Source organism: Pleurodeles waltl, chromosome 4_2, assembly GCF_031143425.1.
Source record: "Pleurodeles waltl isolate 20211129_DDA chromosome 4_2, aPleWal1.hap1.20221129, whole genome shotgun sequence".
Classification (NCBI taxonomy): Eukaryota; Metazoa; Chordata; class Amphibia; order Caudata; family Salamandridae; genus Pleurodeles; species Pleurodeles waltl.
Window position 1 is genome coordinate 405,058,535 of NC_090443.1, and position 24,059 is coordinate 405,082,593.

General features: G+C 43.3%; 1 protein-coding gene and 1 long non-coding RNA gene across 3 annotated transcripts in view; one reads left to right on the forward strand and one right to left on the reverse strand.

Annotated features, from left to right (window-relative positions):
* Positions 1 to 24,059, reverse strand: part of TNN (tenascin N) — a 164,973-nt gene that overhangs the window by 39,659 nt on the left and 101,255 nt on the right. For both annotated transcript variants that reach the window (XM_069231574.1, XM_069231575.1), the window contains 4 exons: positions 20,471 to 20,601; positions 20,199 to 20,328; positions 3,700 to 3,851; positions 2,153 to 2,249 (listed from right to left, as the gene is read on the reverse strand). In XM_069231574.1, coding sequence (XP_069087675.1) covers positions 2,153 to 2,249; positions 3,700 to 3,851; positions 20,199 to 20,328; positions 20,471 to 20,601 — 510 coding nt within the window. The remainder of the gene's footprint in view (positions 1 to 2,152; positions 2,250 to 3,699; positions 3,852 to 20,198; positions 20,329 to 20,470; positions 20,602 to 24,059) is intronic.
* Positions 1 to 24,059, forward strand: part of LOC138292799 (uncharacterized) — a 169,041-nt gene that overhangs the window by 6,379 nt on the left and 138,603 nt on the right. The window lies entirely within an intron of this gene.

The following is a 24,059-nucleotide window of genomic DNA, read 5'->3' on the forward strand; positions in this document are numbered from 1 at the left end:
ATTGCCGATAGAGAAAAGAATTTCCCCACAGAGTGAGGAATGTGTTGAAAGAAGTGTTGGAAGGGGTATGTGCCCAAAAAAGTATTCAATTTCTGGGTCCAGCAGAATAAGTTTCAGCTATAGTGATACCAAGGAAGAAAGGGAGACAAATAAGACTATGGGCCTGATTACAACTTTGGAGGAGGTGTTAATCCGTCCCAAAAGTGACGGTAAAGTGACGGATATACCACCAGCCGTATTACGAGTCCATTATATCCTATGGAACTCGGAATACGGCTGGTGGTATATCCGTCACTTTACCGTCACTTTTGGGACGGATTAACACCTCCTCCAAAGTTGTAATCAGGCCCTATGTGCCATCTTACACTCTTAGACAGAGTTGAGTGTTATCAATTACCTATGAAGAATGTCATGTTACTACAGTTGATGTTTTACACTTGTGTTTGGTGAGTGTATCAGATGAAGAATGAAGGTTAGTAATGGATGATAATGCTGCTTACAGAGAGTTGGTGAGAATATGTGTAAAGCCTGTTCTAAGCAGATGTGTGTGAAATGAGAATTTGCGCAGCCGTGCACAGGTTTTCACTGAGCGGAGGAAGATCGATTGTGTGTTGCTGAGTGGAGTAAGGTTTATTCCTTCTGGGGCTCTGTGGGAAATACGATATCAATTGCTCATAAAGGGCATTTGGAATGTACTGCTACTAAGAACATTCCATCTGAGATTTTCTGGTGGCCATCAATGGATAGACAGGTTGAGGATTTTGTGGATGGGTGCAGTGAATGTATATAACTATTAGAAAGTAAACCTCTGATTACAGTTCTTTTACTCAATGAACCATGGGAGAAAGTTGCAATTGATTTTGGCATGCCAGTTGATAAACACTATTTGATTGTTCTTATTGATTACTATTCTAAATGGATTAATCAGGAGTTTGTGGAGAATGCCAATACTGATGTGGTGTTGTCCTTTTTGGAGGGGGTTTTCTATATTCAAGGACCACCCCAGGAGTTAATATCAGACAACAGAGTCCAATTAAATTCTAAAAATGTAGAATATTTAAGGAAATTTTATGTGAAACATCATACAATGGCATTAACTAGTTCCTAGTCAAGCTTCTCAATTGAGCTCACTAACAGAATTCGTGAGGAAAGAAGATTAACTATGTTGGTCTAAATGTGATGTTGTTGTGTTAAAGGGAGATCAGAGAAAGGTGTTTCCTGATTGTAATGATCACATTATGCTTTATATGAGGAATGGTGCAGTAAATGGTTTATAGAGAGCTGGGGAGGGTGTCCTTTATAATCATGGACAGGTCTGTAAAGAATTTGGAAATGGTAATGAAGGTGATGGTGAATGTGAATGTGATGCAGCTGGTGATGTGGATGTCTGGGGACGAACACTCAAAGTGGAGCACTTGCTGATGGTTCTTTAGAGATGATTTTGGAGGAGTGTGAAAATGAACCATGTGTGTTTACAAGGTTAGGTAGAAAGTTGAAAAAGCTGATTAATTACATAGGTGCATTGAGGATTTGGGCTCTTATCCAAAATCATTCATGTTCAGTATCTAGTTCTATTTAATTATGTCTTTGTTTACTTTGTTTATGTTTTGTTTTAAGAGGGGAGTTTGTGTAGTAATCCGTTTGCATTTTTATATGTTTTGCATCTCATTTGGTTGATTTTACACTTATGGTTTTCAGCAGAACATAGAATTTGTATATTAGTTCTATGGGATGGCGTAGTCAGGATCCCATTAGTGACAGTTGGCACAATAGGTGTCCAGTCTGTATTGCTTCCAGATGAGCCCCGGTTCATGGTCCTAAACAGTTTCTTCTTTACCAACCACAGATATGACAAGAAGGTGGTAAAGTACCACTGCCCCAGGCTCTTCAACTATTTGAGAAACTTGTTAGCCTAAAACTGTGGTACAGGCCATGTCTTACATTAGCCATTCATAGGCTCACTTTATGTTTAGTGCTATAGTCACCAACTCATTTGAACCTGTCCAGTTCTTCCACCTCCACTTGTCCATTCTTAGTGTTATAACCAGGAGAACGTCCACCCAAGGAAAAAATACCCAAGTTTCATGTTATGGGTGGAATACAGCAGATCTGAGAGAATTACCCATCTCTCTGCCCACCTCTTCAAACCTACCTATCCAAAACTCATCCCGTGGGTCCCCAAAACCATCCACGTAATTCCTCCACTTCTTGTAAAAATCAACCTTGCCACTATTTCGCCTTTGGAACACCTGCAAGAGATGGAAATAGAAAGAGGACAGTTATTGATTTGACTTTCCAGTGGTGCATTAAAGGCCAGACCTCGGTTTCAGAGAGTATTTACATTATAGTTTCTTAATGAGTAAATTTACTTTCCAGGATTAGTTCTATAAAGGCTTTTGTTCTTAGGTTTCATATTGAACCTCTGTACAGTCTAAACCATTTTTCTCAAGTGGTCTCTGATAATTTTTCAGGCTGCTGATCAAAGGGGGGACACGTTAGAAATGTTTAAAATGTATTTCAAATAATAAATATAAAACTTTATTTAGGTCCAATATGGTATTGTATTTTATTATTATATTTAAGTATAAGGTCAAATAATTTGTCGTGTATGTGCTAAATGTCAAGTCAATGCTCAACACTAGTATTGGGCCAATTTAAGTAACTATCAATTATCTTGCTGCCTGCCTTTGGTCATTCCTGACCCACATCATTCCTTTCTTCATTCCAACTGGGGACTCTATGACTGAAAAGAAAAATAGAAATACAACCACCGCAAGGGTTCCCAAAGTTAGTGATTTTCAAGAAATATCAAAACAAGAATAAACTATGAGCCAGACGTCCTCCTGTGTTCAAAATACCTTTTCACTACATGGCCACTTACAATTCAGGGATCATGTAAGAATTCACCCACTCTCTATGGTCACTTACAAATCTATCCAACCCCATTGATGCTCAAGCCACACTAGAGACAGTCTATATGGCCACATACGATCCACCCATGCCCATTGGTGGCAATTCCACAGTTAAACCACACTTTGTGTTGGCTTATAATTAGTACAGCTTTGTCAGTTGTCAAGCTAGAGTATAGTTTCAGTTTGTGGTTACATACAATTCCCCCACACTCAATTATGTGTATTTTACAGTATAACTCAACCGTGCCTGTCTGTGGGGATGTCCCAATATACCTGCGCTCTTTGTTCACTTTGAATCCACCTGCCCCTGTCAGTGGTCAAGTCACCCTCACTCTTGGGACCCTGACATTCCAGCCATGTGTATCAGTGATTATGTCAGAGCATGCATACACTTCATACTCCCTCACAATACGTAGATGCCCAGCTGTGGCAATGTCGCAATACTCCTGAATTCTTCGGTCACTTACGATCCATTGACTTTCATTAGTGGTTATGTCCCCTGTGGACTATGTCAGTGATAATGTCACAATACATCTACAAGGTGTTATCAGTCATATCCCATCCAGTTCTGTTTGTGGTCATGCCACAGTTGACATTTACTCTCTGTTTTATTATATTAAATCAACCTCTGCCCTTGTTTACGGTGCATACACCCACATTCTATGCGCACCTAGAACCCATGCAAACCAACCCTATTGCTGGTCATGCACAGTAGGTCTACACTTGAAGGTAAATCCCATTCCATTCTTGCCCATGGTGCATACACTTGCTCTCTTCAGTCACTTACAATCCATCCACCTCCGTCTGTAGACATGTCACAGTACACTTCCATGGGTTTGCTGACGTCGCCTCCTAGGTAGATGGTGTACATGCCGCTGGTGGTATTACCATTCTGTCGTGCTTGGCTGCAGTCCGCAGGGTGTTTGTACAGCAGACTCACTGTGTGAAAGTGACCATATCAGAGAATTATCAGTTGAAGCTGAAGATTTACCAAGAATGGTGGCAAAACTTATCAAAGGCCTTCATGCCTCTAAAATATGATGAGGCATTTTTACACATTTTTACACATTCATTTTCAGCTGTAACGTATCATAAGCTCTGGGTATGAGACTATTGTTTCATTTTCCTACAAATTATTGTTTAACCGAGTTAATTCAACAGCTCGATGTACAAGTCTGAGCACAAAGAAACTAAAGCACTTAGGGCCAGATGTACGACCATTTAATTTTGCGAGTCTCTGATTGCGATTCATTGTGAATCGCGATTAGAGACTCGCAAAATGAAATGTACAAATATGTCTCAGACACATTTAGCGATTCCCAATGTGGTAGCAAATGACCTACCTCATTAATATTCATGAGGTACCTCACAATTTGCGACCCCATTGGGAATGGCAGCACTCACAAGGATGGTGACCTGCTGGGCTCAACAGAGCACCGTCAGTGACTGCTTTTCAATAAAGCAGTTTCTTTAATGCAGCCTTAAAGGAAAACGGGCTGCATAAGAAAAAGAAAAATGAAAAGTTTTCTTTTCATTCTTTCAGAGTAGGCAGTGGTCTGTGGGACCTCTGTCTGCTCTGAAAAAATATTTTTGCATGCATTCACAAAGGGGAAGTGGTCCAGTGGGGACCCCTTCCCGTTTTCGAATGGGTTACCACCAATTTGAAATTGGTGTTAACTGTGATTGTTTTGTGACTGTGAATACATACCACTGTGACTTGCAATTAGGAAGGGACGCCCTCAGGAAGATCCCTTCTAATTGCGAGCTGCAATCCCTATTTTGCGAGTCGGTAACTGCGTACCGACTTGCAAAATAGGGATGGTACATCGTACCTGGTCTTTTTGGGGTCGCAAACAGTGATTTTTGCCTTTTGCGACCGCATAAAGACGTCGTACATCGGGCCCTTAGTGCACCGTACATGGTAGTTCTATAACAAAACAATTGTGTGTTCTTGAGAAATAACACATGTAGGAAAGTACCATCTTGCCTGGCATGTTACCCCCATATTTCACTGTATGTATGTTGTTTTAGTCTATGTGTCACTGGGACCCTGCCAGGCAGGGCCCCAGTGCTCATAAGTGTGCCCTGTATGTGTTCCCTGTGTGATGACTAACTGTCTTACTGAGGCTCTGCTAACCAGAACCTCAGTGGTTATGCTCTCTCTGCTTTCCAAATTGTCACTAACAGGCTAGTGACCAATTTCACCAATTCACATTGGCATACTGGAACACCCTTATAATTCCCTAGTATATGGTACTGAGGTACCCAGGGTATTGGGGTACCAGGAGATCCCTATGGGCTGCAGCATTCCTTTTGCCACCCATAGGTAGATCTGACAATTCTTACACAGGCCTGCCAGTGCAGCCTGAGTGAAATAACGTCCACGTTATTTCACAGCCATTTACCACTGCACTTAAGTAACTTATAAGTCACCTATATGTCTAACCTTCACCTGGTGAAGGTTGGGTGCAAAGTTACTTAGTGTGTGGGCACCCTGGTACTAGCCAAGGTGCCCCCACATCGTTCAGAGCCAATTCCCTGAACTTTGTGAGTGCGGGGACACCATTACACGCGTGCACTACATATAGGTTACTACCTATATGTAGCTTCACAATGGTAACTCCGAATATGGCCATGTAACATGTCTAAGATCATGGAATTGCCTCCTCTATGCCATCCTGGCATTGTTGGTACAATTCCATGATCCCAGTGGCCTGTAGCACAGACCCTGGTACTGCCAAACTGCCCTTCCTGGGGTTTCACTGCAGCTGCTGCTGCTGCCAACCCCTCAGACAGGTTTCTGCCCTCCTGGGGTCCAGGCAGCCCTGGCCCAGGAAGGCAGAACAAAGGATTTCCTCTGAGGGAAGATTTATTACTGAAAACCCCAAAAAACCTCGTTAGTGGTTGAACTCTATGCCAAAAACATTCCTCAAAACCTTTTTGTAGGGAAGCGTAGCTGCCCGTGAAGTTCAGCAAATCACAGAAGCTTTGCAAACATTTTAAAGAACGTTGCACTATTTTGCTGGTAGAATTCTTATTTTGCACACTCCTGCCATGTGCTCAACTCCAGGATACTTATGAAGCACGTGTTTCATTCTTATGTTTTGACTATCGTTAGAGCTCTCACTGTCATTGGCATTACACTCTAGTGATTTTTCAGTCTGGAGGCCTTTCATGCAGACCTTAGTGGTATAAACATGCTTTGGTGTCCATGTCTATGATCATGCCTTTTATGCTATCAGGATTTTATTTTTCATATATCTGTCAATGCAAATGTGTTTGTGCTTTGATGGCGATGCATACTATGATGATACTCCACCCATTGCTATGATGGTACTGCAGGGATAATGGTCCACTCATGCCATCATTTTCCTTTATCCGAACTATGATAGTACCCCATCCATACTTCTAAAGTACTTCAAGGATGCCATGATGTTACTCCACCCACTCTGTTGCATTACTCCACCCATTGTAATGAAGTACTCCACAGATGCCACAATTATACTTCACAATGCCACGTGCTTTGCCCCTCGAGCACATAACATATATGTATTATGGCCCATATTTACTAAGCCTTTGCATTGCTGTTGCATCTCACATAACAATGCAAGGCAACACAAGGGCTTAAGTGAGATTTACTAAGCCACACGAAGCTACCTTGTGTGGCTCTGTGTGGCTTCATACATCCAAAGTAGTTTAAGGCACTGCCAAACGTTATCTTATAATGCCGCAGACTGAGAGAATATTAACTTATAAGAAGGTATATGTGGGCCAGGTCACTTAGGAAACCTCTATCCCTGTACTTTGGTGCTGATGTAGAGATTAGCTAGGGGAGAGGGAGGAAGGGATTCCATCACAGATGTATCACTGCCATCTAACGTATTGATATTTTTTATGTTTGAGCGCGCAAAACGCTCTGTGCCTGTTGTTATCTCCCTACGGCAGAGGTCTCCAAACTTTTTAATGCCGCGCCCCCCCAAGCTGAAAAATCATTGCCCCCCCTCAGAATTTTTCGCAATTATTGTATAAAGGTGGCAATGTTTAAATATGTCTAGACCTATTTAAACATTGCAGTTAAGTACTGTTACCTTTTTAAAGATGCAATAACATTCTTCTGCTTAAAACAAAGGCCTGTTATCTGTGTAATGCTTCTTTCGGCCAGAGTCTGGCGCCCCCCTGTGATCACTTGAGGCCCCCCTGGGGGGGCCCTCCCCCCAGTTTGAAGACCTCTGCCCTATGGGCTTGTACCCATGCCCATCAGTCTGGTTGGTTCGTGGGTTTGCCTTTTAAAATTTGCTTGGTTTGATTAGTAATAGACATACATATGTCATGCCTTTTTCTGGTGTTTAGCCCTCGACGAGCGCACCAGCCAACTATTGAATACATTCGAGGTCCATGTTTTCCATATGGTTTTTGAACTACTTTTTCTCTTTGTTTAGCAGGCAGCGTGATCTCGCTGGGCAGTAGTTGTGTGCTTTGCATTATGACATCTATCCTTCTACATAGATAGTTGCACTTTTGCAGGTAACATGGATAATTGCCTTTTTGCCAATACCTTTCAATGCGAGCAAACTTCTGTTTCCTTTTGTGTGCTTGCTTCGCGCTCATGGTGGCCATCGGCTCACTTATGTGAAACTGTTTATCTTTTCATTTTTAGTTTGTGTGGCAAGAAAAGTCCGGTTAGGAGTTTACAACGCTAATAGCTCTAACTCGAGCAAATGTGAGACCCATTGCATTGGAAAGGCTTTTTTTAGCTTGTTTATGCATTGCTTGTATTGTGTTTACCATAAGTTTCATATCTGCAACTACATTTATTAATTTGCCAGAATAGAAAATTAAACGACCAAGAAAGACTTTCACATTATAATGTGATTTCTTGTGTGCTTTAATCTTTTGGGGAAACTCACTTTAAATAAATCGATTTCTGCAGATTCTGGCAGAACTGAGCATTACCCGATGTGCCTTTTCTCCATGTTGCTAAGTAGCTGTGTGATGCTGTTATGATTTGCTGTGCTATTTTATGCTGTACTACTTTGTGCTGTGTGTGGTGCTATTTCATGTTAGGTTTAAACTTAAAATTAAACAGTCAGAATATGAATAACAAAAGATTGAAAATAAACGTTTTGGAAAAAAAACTAAGAAAAGTTCCATAATATAAACGTATGAGAAGTGGTAACATAAGGGTGAGTTTGTGCATTAGAGTGCCTTTAAGGTTTGTGTTAGTGTTAGGGTTCGGGGTAGGAGTGGGTTATAGTTAGTGTTAAAGTTAGAATCACAGGTATTAACAGTGTTGAGATTAAGGTTATAGACAGGATGAGGGCGGAGGAGTAGGTTCAGTGGTGGCTCCTCCGTTTGGGCAGAGGAGCATCGCCCCCCTCCCTGCCAGCAGCGTCAGCTGCAAAGCCTTTTAAAGAAAACGATAATAAACTATGTTTATTATCCTTTTCTTTGAAAGGGGTGGGGCAATGGGGTGACTTGCACTAAGGGGAAGTGCTCAGCACTCACCCTTCACAGCGCATGTGTGTTTGGCCAGCAGTGCCGGGCCAGCCAAACACACAGTTGCTGTGCTGGAGAGAGCCTGCACAGAATCCCAGTCTGCCTGGCAGCGCCCTGCCTGGGGGTTCCCAACCAATCCTGACGGTGCTCTGAGCAGCGTCAGGATTGGCGCAGAGCAGGCTGTGATCCTGTGCCTGCAGCGAGGAGTATCGAGGGACAGAAGAGCGGCAGAGAAGGTAAGTGATTTAAAAAAAAAAAAAAAAAATGTTTATTCCCTACCCCCGTGCCTCCCCGCCCCGCCCCTTCTGCGGCCCGCAAGCTGTTACTGACTGGGTTGTTGGCAGTTTGGAATAACTCATGAGTAGCACTATGATGAGAGCAAGACGGGGTTTAGGATTTCATGTACTGTGCAGCGTGGGTGTGTGCCTCTAGAAAGAACATTAATTTGTAGAGAATTAAAATCACGTCGAGCGTTTGAGTTGCAAACTAATTTCCAATTACAAAGAGTGATTAAATGTCAAACTTTATCTCACATTTTCATTCTAATCTTTGCCTCCTCAAACCTAAAATTTCGAACTTTTAAACCAAATTCTTGCTGCGTTATGTTACATATTTGTGATTTGTTCTTATGCTGTTATTTAAGGCTGTGAGTTGTACCAATCCACTATGCGCACTGTCAGACTCGTCGTTTCTGGGTGGGAATTTGGGGTATTACACCACCCCAATAAATGTATTTTCTGGAAAATTGTTGTGTACAGGGACTTTCAGTTGGGTAGGGTGAGGTGTCTGTCGGATTTCACCAGTACTTTTTACATACACACAGTCAAAAACACGCACACACTCATTCCCTCTCTTTGAAACTCTTCAAAAATGTTGATTATTTTACAAAAAACTGGGGCATATTTATACTTTGTTTGCGCTGAATTAGCGTCATTTTTTTACGCAAATTCAGCACAAACTTAACTCCATATTTATATTTTTACGCTAGACCTCTCTAGGGTAAAAATATTGGAGTTAAAGTCATTTTTTGGATGTGTGAAACCACCTTGCGTCAATGGGATGCGAGGTAGGCGTTCCCGTCCAAAAAATGACTCTAAGCCCCTAAGCAAAAAAGATGCACGGGGGTGCGGGCCTAAATAATGGCGCTAAGCCTGTTTAGCACCATTATTCAACACCTGGGTCTGGGCAGGCGTTGGGGAACTGTGGACCCATTTCCATTATCAAGCACCATGGAAAGAGCCCACAGGTGCCCACCCCAAGCACCAGGAACCCCCACCCACACCAGACGGACACCTGAGAATAGGGGGACCCAACCCCAGGTAAGTAGGGAAAGTAGAGGTAAGTATTTAAAGACTTTTTTAAAAGTGCCATTGGGGGCCCTGACATGGGCCCCCCTACATGGCTCTTGGTGCAATGGCAATGCCCAGGGGATCATTGTCCCCTGTGCTGGCCATTGGGGTGGTGGGCATGACTCCTTTCTTTTATAAGACAGGAGTCATTTGGATGAATGGTTTTGTGTCAGGAAATGACTCTAGGCTGGTTAAAGGCATTTTTTTTTTGCCTCTAAGCAGCCTAGTGTCATTTTTTGGTGCAAAACACCCTTTCCCCAACCTGCCACCCCCACCCGGCTAATGTGGGCTTGCGGGATTCCATAAATTTGGTGCCCGGCTGGCGCTCTGGAATGACGCAAGCCGTCACTATACTTTTTGACGCAAAACTGCATTTGCGCAGTTTTGTGTCAAAAAAGTATAAATATGGATCATTGTGTTTTCACTCCCCTGTGCACTATGATATGTTTTGTCGTGTTAGGCTATGTCAAGTTACGTCACCTTTCTTTGGTTTTGCATGCATACTTCTGCCGTTGGAATGGTCTTGGATCACTGTTTGATATTAACCAGTTAAATCGATGAAACTGCTCTTATATAAACAATTTTCACTTAGTCGCAAAGGTTATCAATTTTCTGGTATTCATTTTTAACATGCACAGTAAGAGTGCTTCCAGGCAATCAAAACTTTCAAATATTAGATACATTAGACTGCTAAAAACTGTAAAAAGTTAAAAGGAGATTTTGAAAGATGAGCATCCATTACAATGCTCATAGGTTGGAATCAGCTTGTGTGTGGAATCGGAATAGGGTAAATGATGTGAAGGTTTTAAAAAAAAAAGAAGGGAATAATAGGTTACAACTAGTGGAAAAGAAAAACAGAATCTTAAAGGAAGAGGACCCTAGAAATACCTGTGTTACGAAACTACAGAGAAATTCAGGAGTTAAGGTTAAAAGCAAAATCTCAAAGTGTATTTCAAATGGAAATCGCCTTGTAGTCTAAATCAAACTCCCCATTCTTTTTCTCTGTGTTATACAGAGAGAAAGGATGTAATTTAGACCATGTTATAAGATGTGTACAACCTCTCCTTATCCCTTTCTCTGCTAGCATCCCCCCAGTGCTAAGCCTTTTTTTTGTTTATTTGGGGAAGTTTGCGCTTAGGCCCCCATAACTTTTTCTTCACACTAGGGCCAATATTTATACTCTGTTTGCGCCAGAATAGTGTCACTTTTTTTACGCAAATTAGGCACAAACTTAACTCCATATTTATACTTTGACGCTAGACCTGTCTAGCGCCAAAGTTATGGAGTTTGAGTCATTTTTTGTACGTAAAAACCTACTTTGCGCTAATGACATGCAAGGTAGGCGTTCCCGTGCAACAAATGACTTCAAGGCATGTGCGCCTTATTTATCATCCGGCATCAAAATGACGCACAGGAGGAGGCGGGCATTAAACATGGTGCCCAGCTGGATTTGCGCTGTTTTTTAACGCCTGGGTCAGGGCAGGCGCTAAGGGACCTGTGGGCTCATTTGCATGGTCAGAGATCATGGAAGCAGTCCACAGGTGCCCTTCTCTGCACCCAGGGACACCCCCTGCCACCCTCGCCCACCCCTGGAAGATACCCATGGATGGGGAGACCCATCCATGGTGAGTGCAGGTAAGAGCAGGTAAGTACAATTTTTTTTTAAAGTGGCATCGGGGACCTAACTTGGGCCCCCTTACATGCCACTGTGCCCAATGGCCATGCCCAGGAGACAGGAGTCCCCTGGGCATGGCCATTGGGCAGAGGGGCATGACTCCTGTCTTTGCTAAGACAGGAGTCATTTCCATGGGGGGTGTGCATCAAAAAATGGCACAAGTCAGGTTAGAGCCAATGTTTTTGACTCTAACCTGACTTGCACCATTCTTTGGCGCACAACCCCCAGTCTTCCCTTCGCCTCTGCTGCGCGGTTACTGTAATTTATTTTTACGCTAACCAGGCCACAGTGCCGGCTAACATCATTCCATAAATAAGGCAACCGGCTGGTGCGTTGGAATGGCGTTAGCCGGCGGTAAACCTTTTGACGCAAATCTGCCCAAGCGCTGATTTGCGTCAAAAAGTATAAATATGGGCCTAGGTATCCAGGACAAATTTGCGGCCTTTTTTTCCTACATCCTGGGGATTCTAAAGGTACCCAGGATTTGTGTATTACCCTGGAGGGGATTGAGAAATTAGCCTAAATACAGCTGAATTTTGCTTTTGGGGGGAAAATGAGAGAAAAAAAAGTGCTGCAGAAGAAAGTGTTAGTTTTTTTCCCTGCAAATAGCATCAACAAAGGGTTTGTGGTGCTAAAATCACCATCTTCCCAGCTTTCAGGAACACTCAAAGTTGAATCAGAAATACAAAGTTTTCAACAAAGTTTTGGCATTTTACTAGGACATCGACCATTTTTTACTATTTTTTGTGGTTTCAACCTCCGTCCTCTTAGTGGTAGAAATGGGTGTGAAACCAATGGCGGATCCCGGAAATCTATACATTTCTGAAAAAACGATAAAATTCCAAATTCAACAAGGGGTCATTTGTGTAGATTCTTCAAGGTTCTCCCGCAGAAAGTAGCAGTTGAAATAAAAAGAAATATTGAAAATGAGTTAAAAAAAAAGGATTTGCGTCTACGTTTTCATCTGTAACTTCTAACTATGACAGATTTTCAAAAGTAATATGTTGTTACGTCTGCTGGACCCTTCTGGTTGCAGGGATATATATGGGCTTGTCGGTTCACCAAGAACCCTATGTACTCAGGGTGTACCGGGTATACAGTAAATAATTTGAAAAAAGAGTGAAAAATAGGTATCAAGGAAATATATCGGTTTCCGAAATAAGCACAAGATATTGAGTTTGGAAGCAGTGGTTATTTGTACATTTCTGAATTTGGGAATACCCATACTAGCATGTGAATTAGAGGACATTCCTCAAAATAACTTCTTACACACTGTCTTACATTTGAAAGGCACAAATGAAGAGAAAGTCAATTGGTAATAGCATGTGTTCTACTATTCTGTGTTCCCCTAAGTCTCCCGATAAAAATGGTACCTCACTTGTAGGTTAGGGCTTGTGCCCCTGACAAGAAACGGTGGACACAGCACATTTTTCCACAACACTGATACTTTTTTGCATGTGCCTAGCTGTAGCTTTTGAACTCTAGCTCAGCCAGCACCTAGTGACACCTAGCAAATGTATATTTTTGAAAACTAGACACCCAGAGGAATACACGATGGAGTGACTTGTGCGACTCTCACCAGGTCTTTTACACAGAGTCTCATGCAGACCTCAAAATTTGTCTAAAAAAACATTTCCTCATATTTCTGTGATGGAAAGTTTTGGAATCTGAGGAGAGCCAAAAACTTCTTTCCACCAAGCATTTTCCCAAGTCTCCTGATAAAAATGGAACCTCACTTGTGTGAGTAGGCCTAGTGCCAACGTCATAAAAAGCCCCCAAAACGCACTGTGAACATATGACATTTTTCCACCCAAACTGACCTTTTTTTGCAATGTGCCTCGCTGTGGATTTTGGGCTCATGCTCAGCCGGCACCTAGGGAAATCTAGGAAGCCTGTACATTTTTTAAACCTAGACACCCAAGCAAATCCAGGATGGGGTGACTTGTGTGGCTCTCACCAGGTACTTTCACTGAGAATCCCTTGCAAACCTCAAAATTTGGCAAAAACACATTTTCCTCATATTTCTTTGATGGAAAGTTCTGGAATCTGAGGGGAGCCACAAATATCCTACCACCCAGCGTACCCCTCAGTCTCCTGATAAAAATGAGACCTCACTTGTATAGATGGGCCAAGTGCCTTGCACATGAAAGGGCCATAAACTTGTAAAAATTGAGGGAGAACCAAAGCATTTCCAAAAGGGCATTTTTTTTTCATACGGTTTTACGCTGACTCTACTTTGTGCACCCACACACGTCGGGCAGAGTTTTTATCTGTACAGATGGGCCAGTGCTGGGCGGCAGGAATTTTATAGATTTCTGTGGATTCCGGAAGATTCCATCACATAAATGTAGGGAAAATGCATGGTTTCAGGCGAAGTTGGAGGTTTGCAGGTAATAAAATGATGTGGACTGCATGTGAAGCACAACACCCTGGACTCCCCCAGATGTTTAGTTTTCAGAAGAGTCTGAATGTGGTAGGTTTTTCCAGGTGGCAGCATTCTCAAGTCTAAAAAGTTCAGCCGCTCACCATCGCAAGTGAGACAATACTGGCAGCTAGCCAAGCTCTCCTGGGGCCCATATGTATAAGCAACATCCAAAAGAGTAAAATGCCCTCTTGCTTGCCATTGAGATGAGATGTTTTAGTCTTCGGGTGGGGGGCCAGCAAAACTGTTACGTCCTTCAGTTGGCGTGGGGCCATAACCATGACCATGGTGGCGGGCAACCCCCATCTTTCATTTTTTTATTCCCTAGCATATAGTGGCCTTTCTGCCCCGCCTCCAGAGGGGCTAAGAGGCTAATCGGGGCTAATAACCTCAATCTGCCCTGCAGAGGGGCAGAAAGACTGTGACCCCATTTATTTGGGGTGGGAGAATAGCAGGGCCAATGCCTAGGGAGCAGATTGGGGGTAATTAGCCTATCTGCCCCCCCAGGGAGGCAGAACGACTTTGGTCTCCAATTATGTGGGGTGGGGGCATGGCCATGCCTATGGTGGGCAGCCCCACCCCTTTTTTATTTAAAAAACATCCCTTGTGTCTAGTGGGCTTTCTGTCCCCCTGGGGGGCAGTTTGGGGGTAATAAACCCCAATCTGACCCCCAGGGGGGGGCAGAAAGACTGTGCCTTTTTTTGTTGGGGTGGGGGGATTGTCGTGCCTGTTTTGGGTAGCCACCAGCTCTAGACTTTTCTTTTTTTTTAAATCCCTTGTGCCTAGTGAGCTTTCTGCCCTGGGGGGGCAGAGATACAGTGCCTGTTTGTAGGGTTGGGTGGGGGCAATGCCTTGCCCATTCTGGGCAGCCCGACCCTTTCCTAAATATAAACAAAGTCCCTGCTGCCTAATAGGCTTTGTGCCACCCCAGGGGGGCAGATTAGGGGCTTTTGCCCCCATCTGCCACCCAGGAGGGGCAGAAAGACTAATATTCAAATAAAATAGGAGGAGCAAAAGCACCTTGCCCAAGGGGCCGCTCCCCCCTCCTTGGTGGCCTAGGGTAGTTGAGCCCTGATTTTGAAAGGGGAGACTCTCCCCTTCCCAGCGGTACCTCTCCCATTGAAATCAGTGCTCAGGGGGCTGAGATATACCCCTGAGCACCAAAGAAAATGAAAGCAAATAAGCCGATCGGCTAATTTTACTGTTATTTTCCCTGGAATTACGTCGGTGTGCACGGTGCACCTGTCGTCATTACAGGGTGGGGATATTTTTAGTCTTGTTTGCTGTGGAAGCTCTTCCCCAGCAACCAAGGATAAAAATATCCAAAGGAAATCCCTCTGGTGCCCTCACCAGAGGGATTTCAAGTGCCATGTGTGCATACAGCTCCCGGCCATCCGACGCAGAGAACGGGTTAAAGACTACATGAAAAAATAAAACTATAGAAAATGTGTGACTAGCCTGCAAGTTCAGACTTGCCCGATGGGCTGACCTGAAAGGTCAGCGTGCGGGCCAGTTTTTAAGCTATGTATGGGCCTATTTTATGGTCTGCTGGACCAGTGTTTACTGTTGATTTCCTGTTTTTTACCACAAACATTGCCCTAGAAAACTCAAATGCATGCAGTCTTACCTTGCAAAACATGTATACAGTGTGGGGAGCTTATTTCTGGGGAATTGGAATAGGGCAGCCCCTCAAGTCTTCTTGCTGTGCTGCCCTAAGCCAATGTGAAAGGGCAGGAAGGCACCGTATTTATGCAACTTGGTGCATTCCTGTCCTTTCCCCTTGTGCTGGCGCACAATTGGCTGCCTAGTGCCAATGCAGGAACACTTGCACCGTGGTGCAAGGGTGTCTGCATTGCATGCAGGATTGTTTTTGTGAAAGAAGGGGCACTTTCCTGTACAAAAATAATTCAGAGAGGCATTTTCCTGTTTCCATGTGTGCAGAAGAAAGCAGAACACATGGAAAGAGGAAAAAACAAAGAAAAATAAAGATATTTCTCCTCGCCTCCCCTGGGGAGGCGTAAGGTTTTGGCGCTTCCCCTGGTTTACATGATTAAGTAAATCTGGGGCAGCATCAAAACCCATGGGTGTTGCATGGAAAAACCCGCCCCAACCCCCCTGGAAAGCCTCCCTGCTGGAGGGTGAGGCAACACAACGACATGCGCTGCTTTGTCTTACTCCATATTTATGAGGCCATTCAAAACCACGCAAAGTGGCTTTGTGTGACCTCATAGATATGGTTGAGAGGTTTTGAGCTGCTGGAGCGTCAGAAAAAGTGATGCTCCGGTGGTTCAAGTCTCTCATGAATAAGCCCCTGCATCTTTAAAAGTACACTCCTGCCACAATTTGCAAAACTGGACCATTTTTAGCTTTGTAATTCACTAATGGGGGCCACATTTAGGCCAAGATTTAAGAAGCTCTAGCGCCACTTTAGCGTAATTTTGTTTTCACGCTAATGTGGCGTTAGGCTTAAAAAACTTGCTGTGCCAGATTTGCAAAGTGGCGCAATGCATGCAATCCGCCACTTTGTAACCCCTTGCACCACATTATGCCTGCGCCAGGCATAATGTGCATACAAGGGGGGCATTCCCCTATTAGGTGGGGCTGAAAAAATGGCAGAAAGAAATCTAAAAGATTTCTATGGGCTTTTTTTAGCAGCATTTTTAATACCTGCTCAGAGCCGGTGTTAAAAGGAGGCACACCATTTATTAAAATGTGCCTCTATGTACTTTGCAGGACTAGAGTCAACAATTTTTACGCTGATTCTGCTAAGCCCCAAACTAGCGTCAAAACATTAGTGTTAGTTCCCTAACTACTGCCATGGTGCGCTGTATCTTAAATACTGCGCACACATGGTGGCGTGAGGGGGGCACTAAGGGGCACAAGAAAAGTGCCGCTACATTGGATGCAGTGCCACTTTTCTTAAATCTGCCCCTTATTTTGGTGTCAGAGCCTATCATGTGTCCCAGTCCGACTCTGCAAGTCCATATTTCCACTAAAACTTAATCGGTTTACGATGAGTTAATGAAGACCATGGTTCAAATAGGAGATTATTTATTATTTGTTCTAGCTCAACTGACTTTTACAATCTCCACATGACAGCTATGCAACTGTTGTATACATTTTTATTTTGTTAAGATTTTTGTTCTATGCCTCAGATGATTAAATTCAGCATTGAATTTATTTTTAAACTATTTTTTTTCAGTTTTCACAAATGTCACTGTAGTTCCTTTGGGGTGATTTACTTGTGGGGGTGGTAGTATCCCAAACTAATGCATTTTATTCATGATGTCTTATGGATATGCATATGTGTTTCTCTGAAGAATCAAGCAGTCATGCTATCCGAGCAAAAACTACAACAAATCGTAAATATGTAATACTATGCGGTGGCCCTGGTGAAGTGTTTAAAAATCTTAGATCAAAATATTGTTCACTTCCTGCAAGTACGTCAGGAAGGTGACCACATCTAACGGCCATGTTATCCCACAAAGAACAGTAATGGCCACTTTAACACCTATTTCAGTTTGTATTTATTTGTCATTGATAGTTACACTATATCTAGTTTATTGCACTTGACTTGTTTGTAAAGAATATCGGTGGTTAATTTCATGCGATTTATTACAATAAAACATACTCTGCCATGAAATTCCTACCAATGCATCTATTCCTGAAAAAAAAAACATTTCTAGAATGTCAGATAGTGAAATATGACCACTGGCTCCAACTCACATTAGCAAAAATTGAAATCAAGACAGAATCATCTTGCTAGTTTCGATAAAAATATTGAAAATGAAAAATTCAAAATATATGAGCTAAATATAATCAATCTCGGGCACCATGCAAGAAAGATATTTTCGAAAGTGTACTCGAGCAACATCAGAGTCAAAAATAGCCACAATGTACTCCATGTTTTGCCTGTTTTAATCACTGGAGGCCTCGCATAGGGTTTGTCGGAGCAGGATAAACCTGCAGTTTCATCATTATATTCAGAGTCACAGAAACTGCTGGATTTTTGATGGGGGAACCTCCCTTGGCTCTGCCGGTGGTAACCCTTGACCCGGCAGCCCTTCCGCCATAAGACCGCTGTGTCACAGTGAAAATCATCAAATGCTCTGGGGAGTGGGACAACTATCACTCATTTTCCCTTGACTGTGTCCGCCATGTGAGTCATGGTGAAAACGGGCAGGGAACATGATAAACGCCCCCAGGCACAAGGAAAACTTGGTGTTAGGGACAGGGGCTTACTTTTTCTTCTGAAAACCTACTCCCAATATGGATGTTTGGGCCCGTATTTATACTTTTTTTAGCGCCGCATTTGCGCTGCTTTTTGACGGCTAACGGCGCAAAGCTACAAAATACAATGGTATTTTGCAAGTTTGCGCCGTTTTTGCGTCAAAAAACGACGCAAATGCGGCGCTAAAAAAAGTATAAATACGGGCCTTGATTTCTCTGAACCAAAAAAGTTTGCCGAGTGGGTGCTATAAACATGGCGCCCACTCTGCAAACTCTCAACGGTTCCTATTACAGAAAAGAGAATCCCGACAGGCAGGCGGTGATTGCTACATAGAGTGGGCAGCCCTCCGTCAGAGGGGCAGAGGTGACGACCTACACCCCACTAAATAAGGGAGTCCTATGACTGAGCACTGAAGAAGGCCCTATTGCAGTGGTTCCCAACTTTTTGACTTCTGAGGACCCCCAATGAATCACTACTGGAAGCCGGGGACCCCCAAGCAATTTGTATGATTTAAAATTTAAACATTAAAACAGTAATTCACAAAAAACACACAAACAAGAACAGCCTAAACAATTTTTCGAATTACTAAAGATATAATTTTTTTACATTGGAAAAAATATGCAAAAATCAAAACATTTTAAGGAGAAGGTTGGCGCTGCATGTCGGCGACTAACTTTTCAATGCTTGGTTGTATTTAGGAAAGATGAATCCTCATGTCAGATTCAACATTTCCCAAGCATTTTTATTTTTTAGGTACATAAGATCTGAGAAAGCTTTTTCACATAAGCAGTGGGGAAAGGAAATAAAACCATAAGGGCCTCTCATCTCTCTCCATAGCCTCTCTGTAGGGTGTCGGAGCACTTTACAGAGGACTACAAGGTGTAGGATTTACACGTCATCTATGATGGTAGGCATTTTTTTAAGAGTGCTTGGTCTGGAGAAGCACAAACTCAGGATTCAGAACATCACACAGTGGTTAGCGTTGACTTTAATAACAATAATGCATTTCTACGCGAGCAACCGTTTTTGAACAGCATTAGAAAAATGAAAGTCAGGGACAAAAATTACTTTATAACTTGTACCATGCAGTTTGCATGCAGCTCTTTGATGAAGGTTCATAGCTCACTGTGCTAGATTATGATTGTAATTTATGAACTGCACAGTAACAAAAGAATCTGTGACAAAAGCAGTAACCCACTGTGCTATGTACATAAAATACTGTTCTTTGCATGATAAACATTCTTTGCAGCAGGCATATTAACCATCTGTGTTACCTTAGATGAGCCAAAACTGCCATTAGATAAAACTCCCAGGGGCCTGATTTAAGGAAAGTGGTGCAGCACCACTTTCCTTGTGCTCCTTAGCGCCCCCTACCAGCACCATGTGTGCACCGTATCTAAGATATGGCACACCATGGCGCTAGGTAGGGACCAATAGCATCTAAATGTTTGGCATTATTGATGTACTCTGCAGGAGTAATGCCAATATTTTGGCGCTACTCCTGCACAGTACATACAGGCCCATTGTATTCAATGGCGTGCCCCCTTTTAATGCCTGCTCTGAGCAGGCGTTAAAAGTGACGGAAAAAAAATGGAGCAAGAAAATCTCTTAGATTTCCTTGTGTCATTTTTTAGGCCCCCCTAATGGGGGAACACCCCCCTTGCATACATTACACCTGGAGCAGGCAAACTGTGGCACAAGGGATTACAAAGTGGCGCAATGCTTGCGATGTGTGTAAAAAGCCCCTTTAGCGCCGCCTTAGTGTAAAAAAATTATGCTATGGCAGCGCTAAGGTGGTGCAACGGCCTCTTAAGTCAGGCCCCATATCTCTGCAACAGGTACATCAATTACATTAAATACAATTGTATTTTTAAGTTTGTGCCCCTTTTGCGTCAAAAAGCGGTGCAAATGCGGCGCTAAAAAAGTATAAATATGGGCCTAAACATCTGAAGCAGATGGATGCGGACCGCGCCATCTTTCCACACAGCACTGTCCCGAACGCCATGCATGTCAAATGGCACACGTGTATGCACTTTATCAAGACAACAACCACAGAGGTGAACCACAGAGGAGGGGAGTGACAGCGGTCACTGTCCTGCCGAGACAGTCTTACCTGTGGTAAAGGTGGCGGTAGCCCTCCTGCTCTTCTTCTCGGTCCTAAAGGCCACCAGGTAGATGGTGTACTTGACACCTCGTTCCAGGCCTTCTAGCAAAAACCGTCGAACAAGGCCAAGGGTCACCTCCTGCCAGGCAAATGCAGCTTTAATTTTTTAACATTAATTTAACACTGACATTTAGCTTGATTTCATCACTCCCAACTCTGGCAACCACCAATCTACAAGTCTCCTGTTGTTTAAATAAGTTAGCTATTTTTTTGTCCTGTACCTTGCTTGTGCCGTCAGGCTTTTCATAGGTCAAGATGTAGCCATCGATCTGAGCGGCTGGTGGAGTCCATGTGAGGACGCTGCTGGTTTGTGTCACCTCCGACGCCCGCAGGTTCTTCGGGGGATCGATTTCTAGGGAGAACACAACACAGTCACTCCTGTGTATGCCGTGGGCACATTACCTACTGTGCTCTAGCAAGGTTGTATTGCAAGGCCCCTCCCTTTTCTTTGGATGAGTGGTAAGAGACAGACATAACTGCAATGCACTGTGGACTCCTGCGCACTGTGCCACTGCACCTGCTGCACTGTTGATAAGCAGTCCTCTGATTGGCTGCTTCTTTGGCCCTCCGCAAAGAGGCTGACAGCCAACTCTCTCACATAGCCCAGAGGCAGTGCACCCTTAATGATTTCGGGAGCCCAGGCAAGTCACATGTCGGTAGAGTGAACAAGCGTCCCGCATTTGCCGGGACACTCCCGGTTTTTCAGCAGTTGTACCGGCAGATTTCAGTAAGTTTGGTTCATGTCCGGTTTTTCAGAAAGTGTAGACTGAAAACCGAGGGAGGCACGTTTTTATTTGTTCCAAAGCAGGGGCTGTTATCAGAAAGCAATTTAAATAATGCGTGATAGTGGGTTGAAAAATTGCAAATTTATTTATTTCCTCTCTGCCTCATCTTTTTTTCTAGGTTGATGCGTGCTGTCATTCAATGCCCTTTGGCTGATGAAAACTTGTAGTCCTTCTTCTATTATAGTGAAGTGTCCCTTTTTGTTTTTTTTTATATATGGCTACCTTACATGTTGTGGACCCCTGTTCCAGACAACTTTAAATTCTATTATTAATTTCCTAAAAATTAAAGCCTGCGTGCTGGCTATCTATATTGAGTTATGTGTTAAACTTTAAAAAATAATGTCACTCAAAAAAGTCACAATATATCTTTTGCACAGGACCACAAAAATCCTTAATGTGACACTGGGTAGAGAGAGACCAAGTCAGAAGAAGAGGAAGACAGAAAAAAGGAGGAGAGCTTTAAAAAGTCAAATTAACAGAGTATATGGAGGTCCAAGACTAAGAATGTTTATTACCCAGGGGGCATTTGGAAGGTAAATACCAAGGGGCATATTTATAGTCCTCTAGCGTCACCTTGCGCCACATTAATGTAATTATTTTTTACGTTAACATGTCCCAAGGCCGAAATCCCCACGCCGTATTTACGGAGTGGTGCAATGCATGCATTGCACCACTCTATAACCCTTTGCGCTACATTATGCCTGCGCCAGGCATAATGTATGCAAAGGGGGCGTTCCCTCATTAGGGGACTCAGAAAAATTGCGCAAGGAAATCTAGGAGATTTCCTTGCGCCATTTTTTACGTCACTTTTAACACCTGCTCAAGATCAGGCGTTAAAAGGGGGTGCCTATTCTTTATAGTGGGCCCCTATGTTCTCTGCAGGAGTAGCGCCAATATTTTGGTGCTACTCCTGCAGAGTACATGAATAGCCTCATGAAAAATTACGCTATTGCCCCTTACCCCCGATGGTGCGCCGTATTTTAAACACGGAGCACACATGGTGGCAGTAGGGGGGTGCTAAGGGGCGCAGGGAAAGTGGCGCTGCACTCGTGCAGCGCCACTTTCCATAAATCTGGCCCCAAGTGTAATAACATCACTATCCATTTTGTCACCTGTTAAAAGATGAATTACATAACTGGCAATGCTAGGATTCAAACTTGTGGCCTGAGTGGCACTTATATTTCGACAACAGACGCTTTAACTGACTAAACTGGCAATTTCCCACCAGCATATATTTTAGGAAATAACGGGTGATAATCTTTTAACTGACCATACATTGGAAGCACACGCTATAAGACGTCTGAAAGCCTTACAAATACTTTATCTCTTGGTAACCTGGAACGTATGTGCTTTCCACCATGCCAACACAGGATGGCGCCAACGTACAGGTATTGATCTGTGCGTGCATCTAATGGCACAATTGAAACTTGTTCGTAAAATGGTATAAAAGTCACGGTTAATAGATTCGGCTTAAGGGGTTTGGGGTGCTCAGGTCCGCATTGAGACAGAAAATAATACTAGGTGCCAAAATAAAGGAGGCTCCCATTAGCGAAGCAGACAGCTAAGAAACGGTCCACATTTTAAGATCGGGGCAGTTTTGAACTTGTAAACACATGCCCCATAGATGCTCAGCAAGGTTTGGGAGACTGCATACTTTTATGCTTGATGCAGGCAATATTTGTGGTAATACGATGGAAATCAATAGTGAAAACAGACCATAAAACAGGCCCACAAACAACGAAAAGACCAGTCCACACTGATCTTTCAAAGCAGCCTTTCTGTCACATATAGTCCAGTCTATGTCTTTGGTGGTTGGGGGATGGGGTGTAAATGGAGCCTAGCCCCATCCGGAACATAGTTTTGCATGATCCCAAGTGCCCCCGTGCATCCAACACTACAGGGCGCTGGGAAACCAGGCTTGAGTTTACCAAACTGAAACAACACTCTATAAAACCAGGGGGCACAGACAGCCTGCTCCCTCACCTACATCCTCCCATGGCATCAGGAAGCACGGGACATTGGGCTGCCTCTCTCTTCCTATTACCGTGGCTCAGCAGGTGCTAAATGGGAGCGGAAAACGCCCTGTTATGTGGCTTGGAATGGGAATTCATAATCGTTTGTTGACCCAAGTAAAACCAGGTGCTCCTTCCAGGCAAAACAGCTCACAATTGCATGGCAGAGGATTGCAATCACCATCCAGAATCAGTAATTTTAGGCAGGGACAGAAAAAGGCACAGGCACTAAAATAAAAGTGCACACCCATCGGAAACCAGGTAGCTAAACAATGGCCCACATATGCAACTCAGGGGAGCTTTGAACTTGTAAATACACACTGCATAAGTGTTTTGCAAAGTATGAGAGACGGTATGCATTTGTGCTTGCTGTAGACAATGTTTGCGATAATAAGCAGACCATAAAACAGGCGCACAGACAGCCAAAAAAACGATCCTCACATTGATCCGTCAGGCCACCTCTTCTGGCACTGCCAGATTGCCCCAAAGACTAGCGAGACTCTGTATGTTACTTGTAATGAGGTTTTAAGAAAATACTTTTCTTGCTCTACTAATCCTATGTTGCTCTTATTCCTGGTTTCCATTCCTATTTACTGGCTTTAATCTTGTCTCGTTATTGTTACTGCTGGTTCTTTGTCCTGTTATACTGTGTGTCCTCCTCTCATTCACTATTTCCCCTTGTTCTCCTTCCCGATTCCTGGCTCTATTCCACCCTCTGTTGTTCTTTTACTGGTTCTCCTACATGTTGCATGGTTCTATCCCTTCCTTTATTGTCTTATTCTTGATTCGGGTTCCTGTTTTCAACCTGTATACTTTGATCATCCCATTGATTGTTTTCCTGGTTCCTGTTTTTGACCTGTATACTTTTATCACTCTGTTGATCTTATTAGAACTCCTTGTTATCTGGTTCTATTCTAGTCATTCCTATGTTGCTGTTATTTCAGGTTTTCCTTCTTGTCTCCTGGCTCTGTTCTCCCCTCTGATGTCGTTTGCCCCAATCAATAGTCCAATGA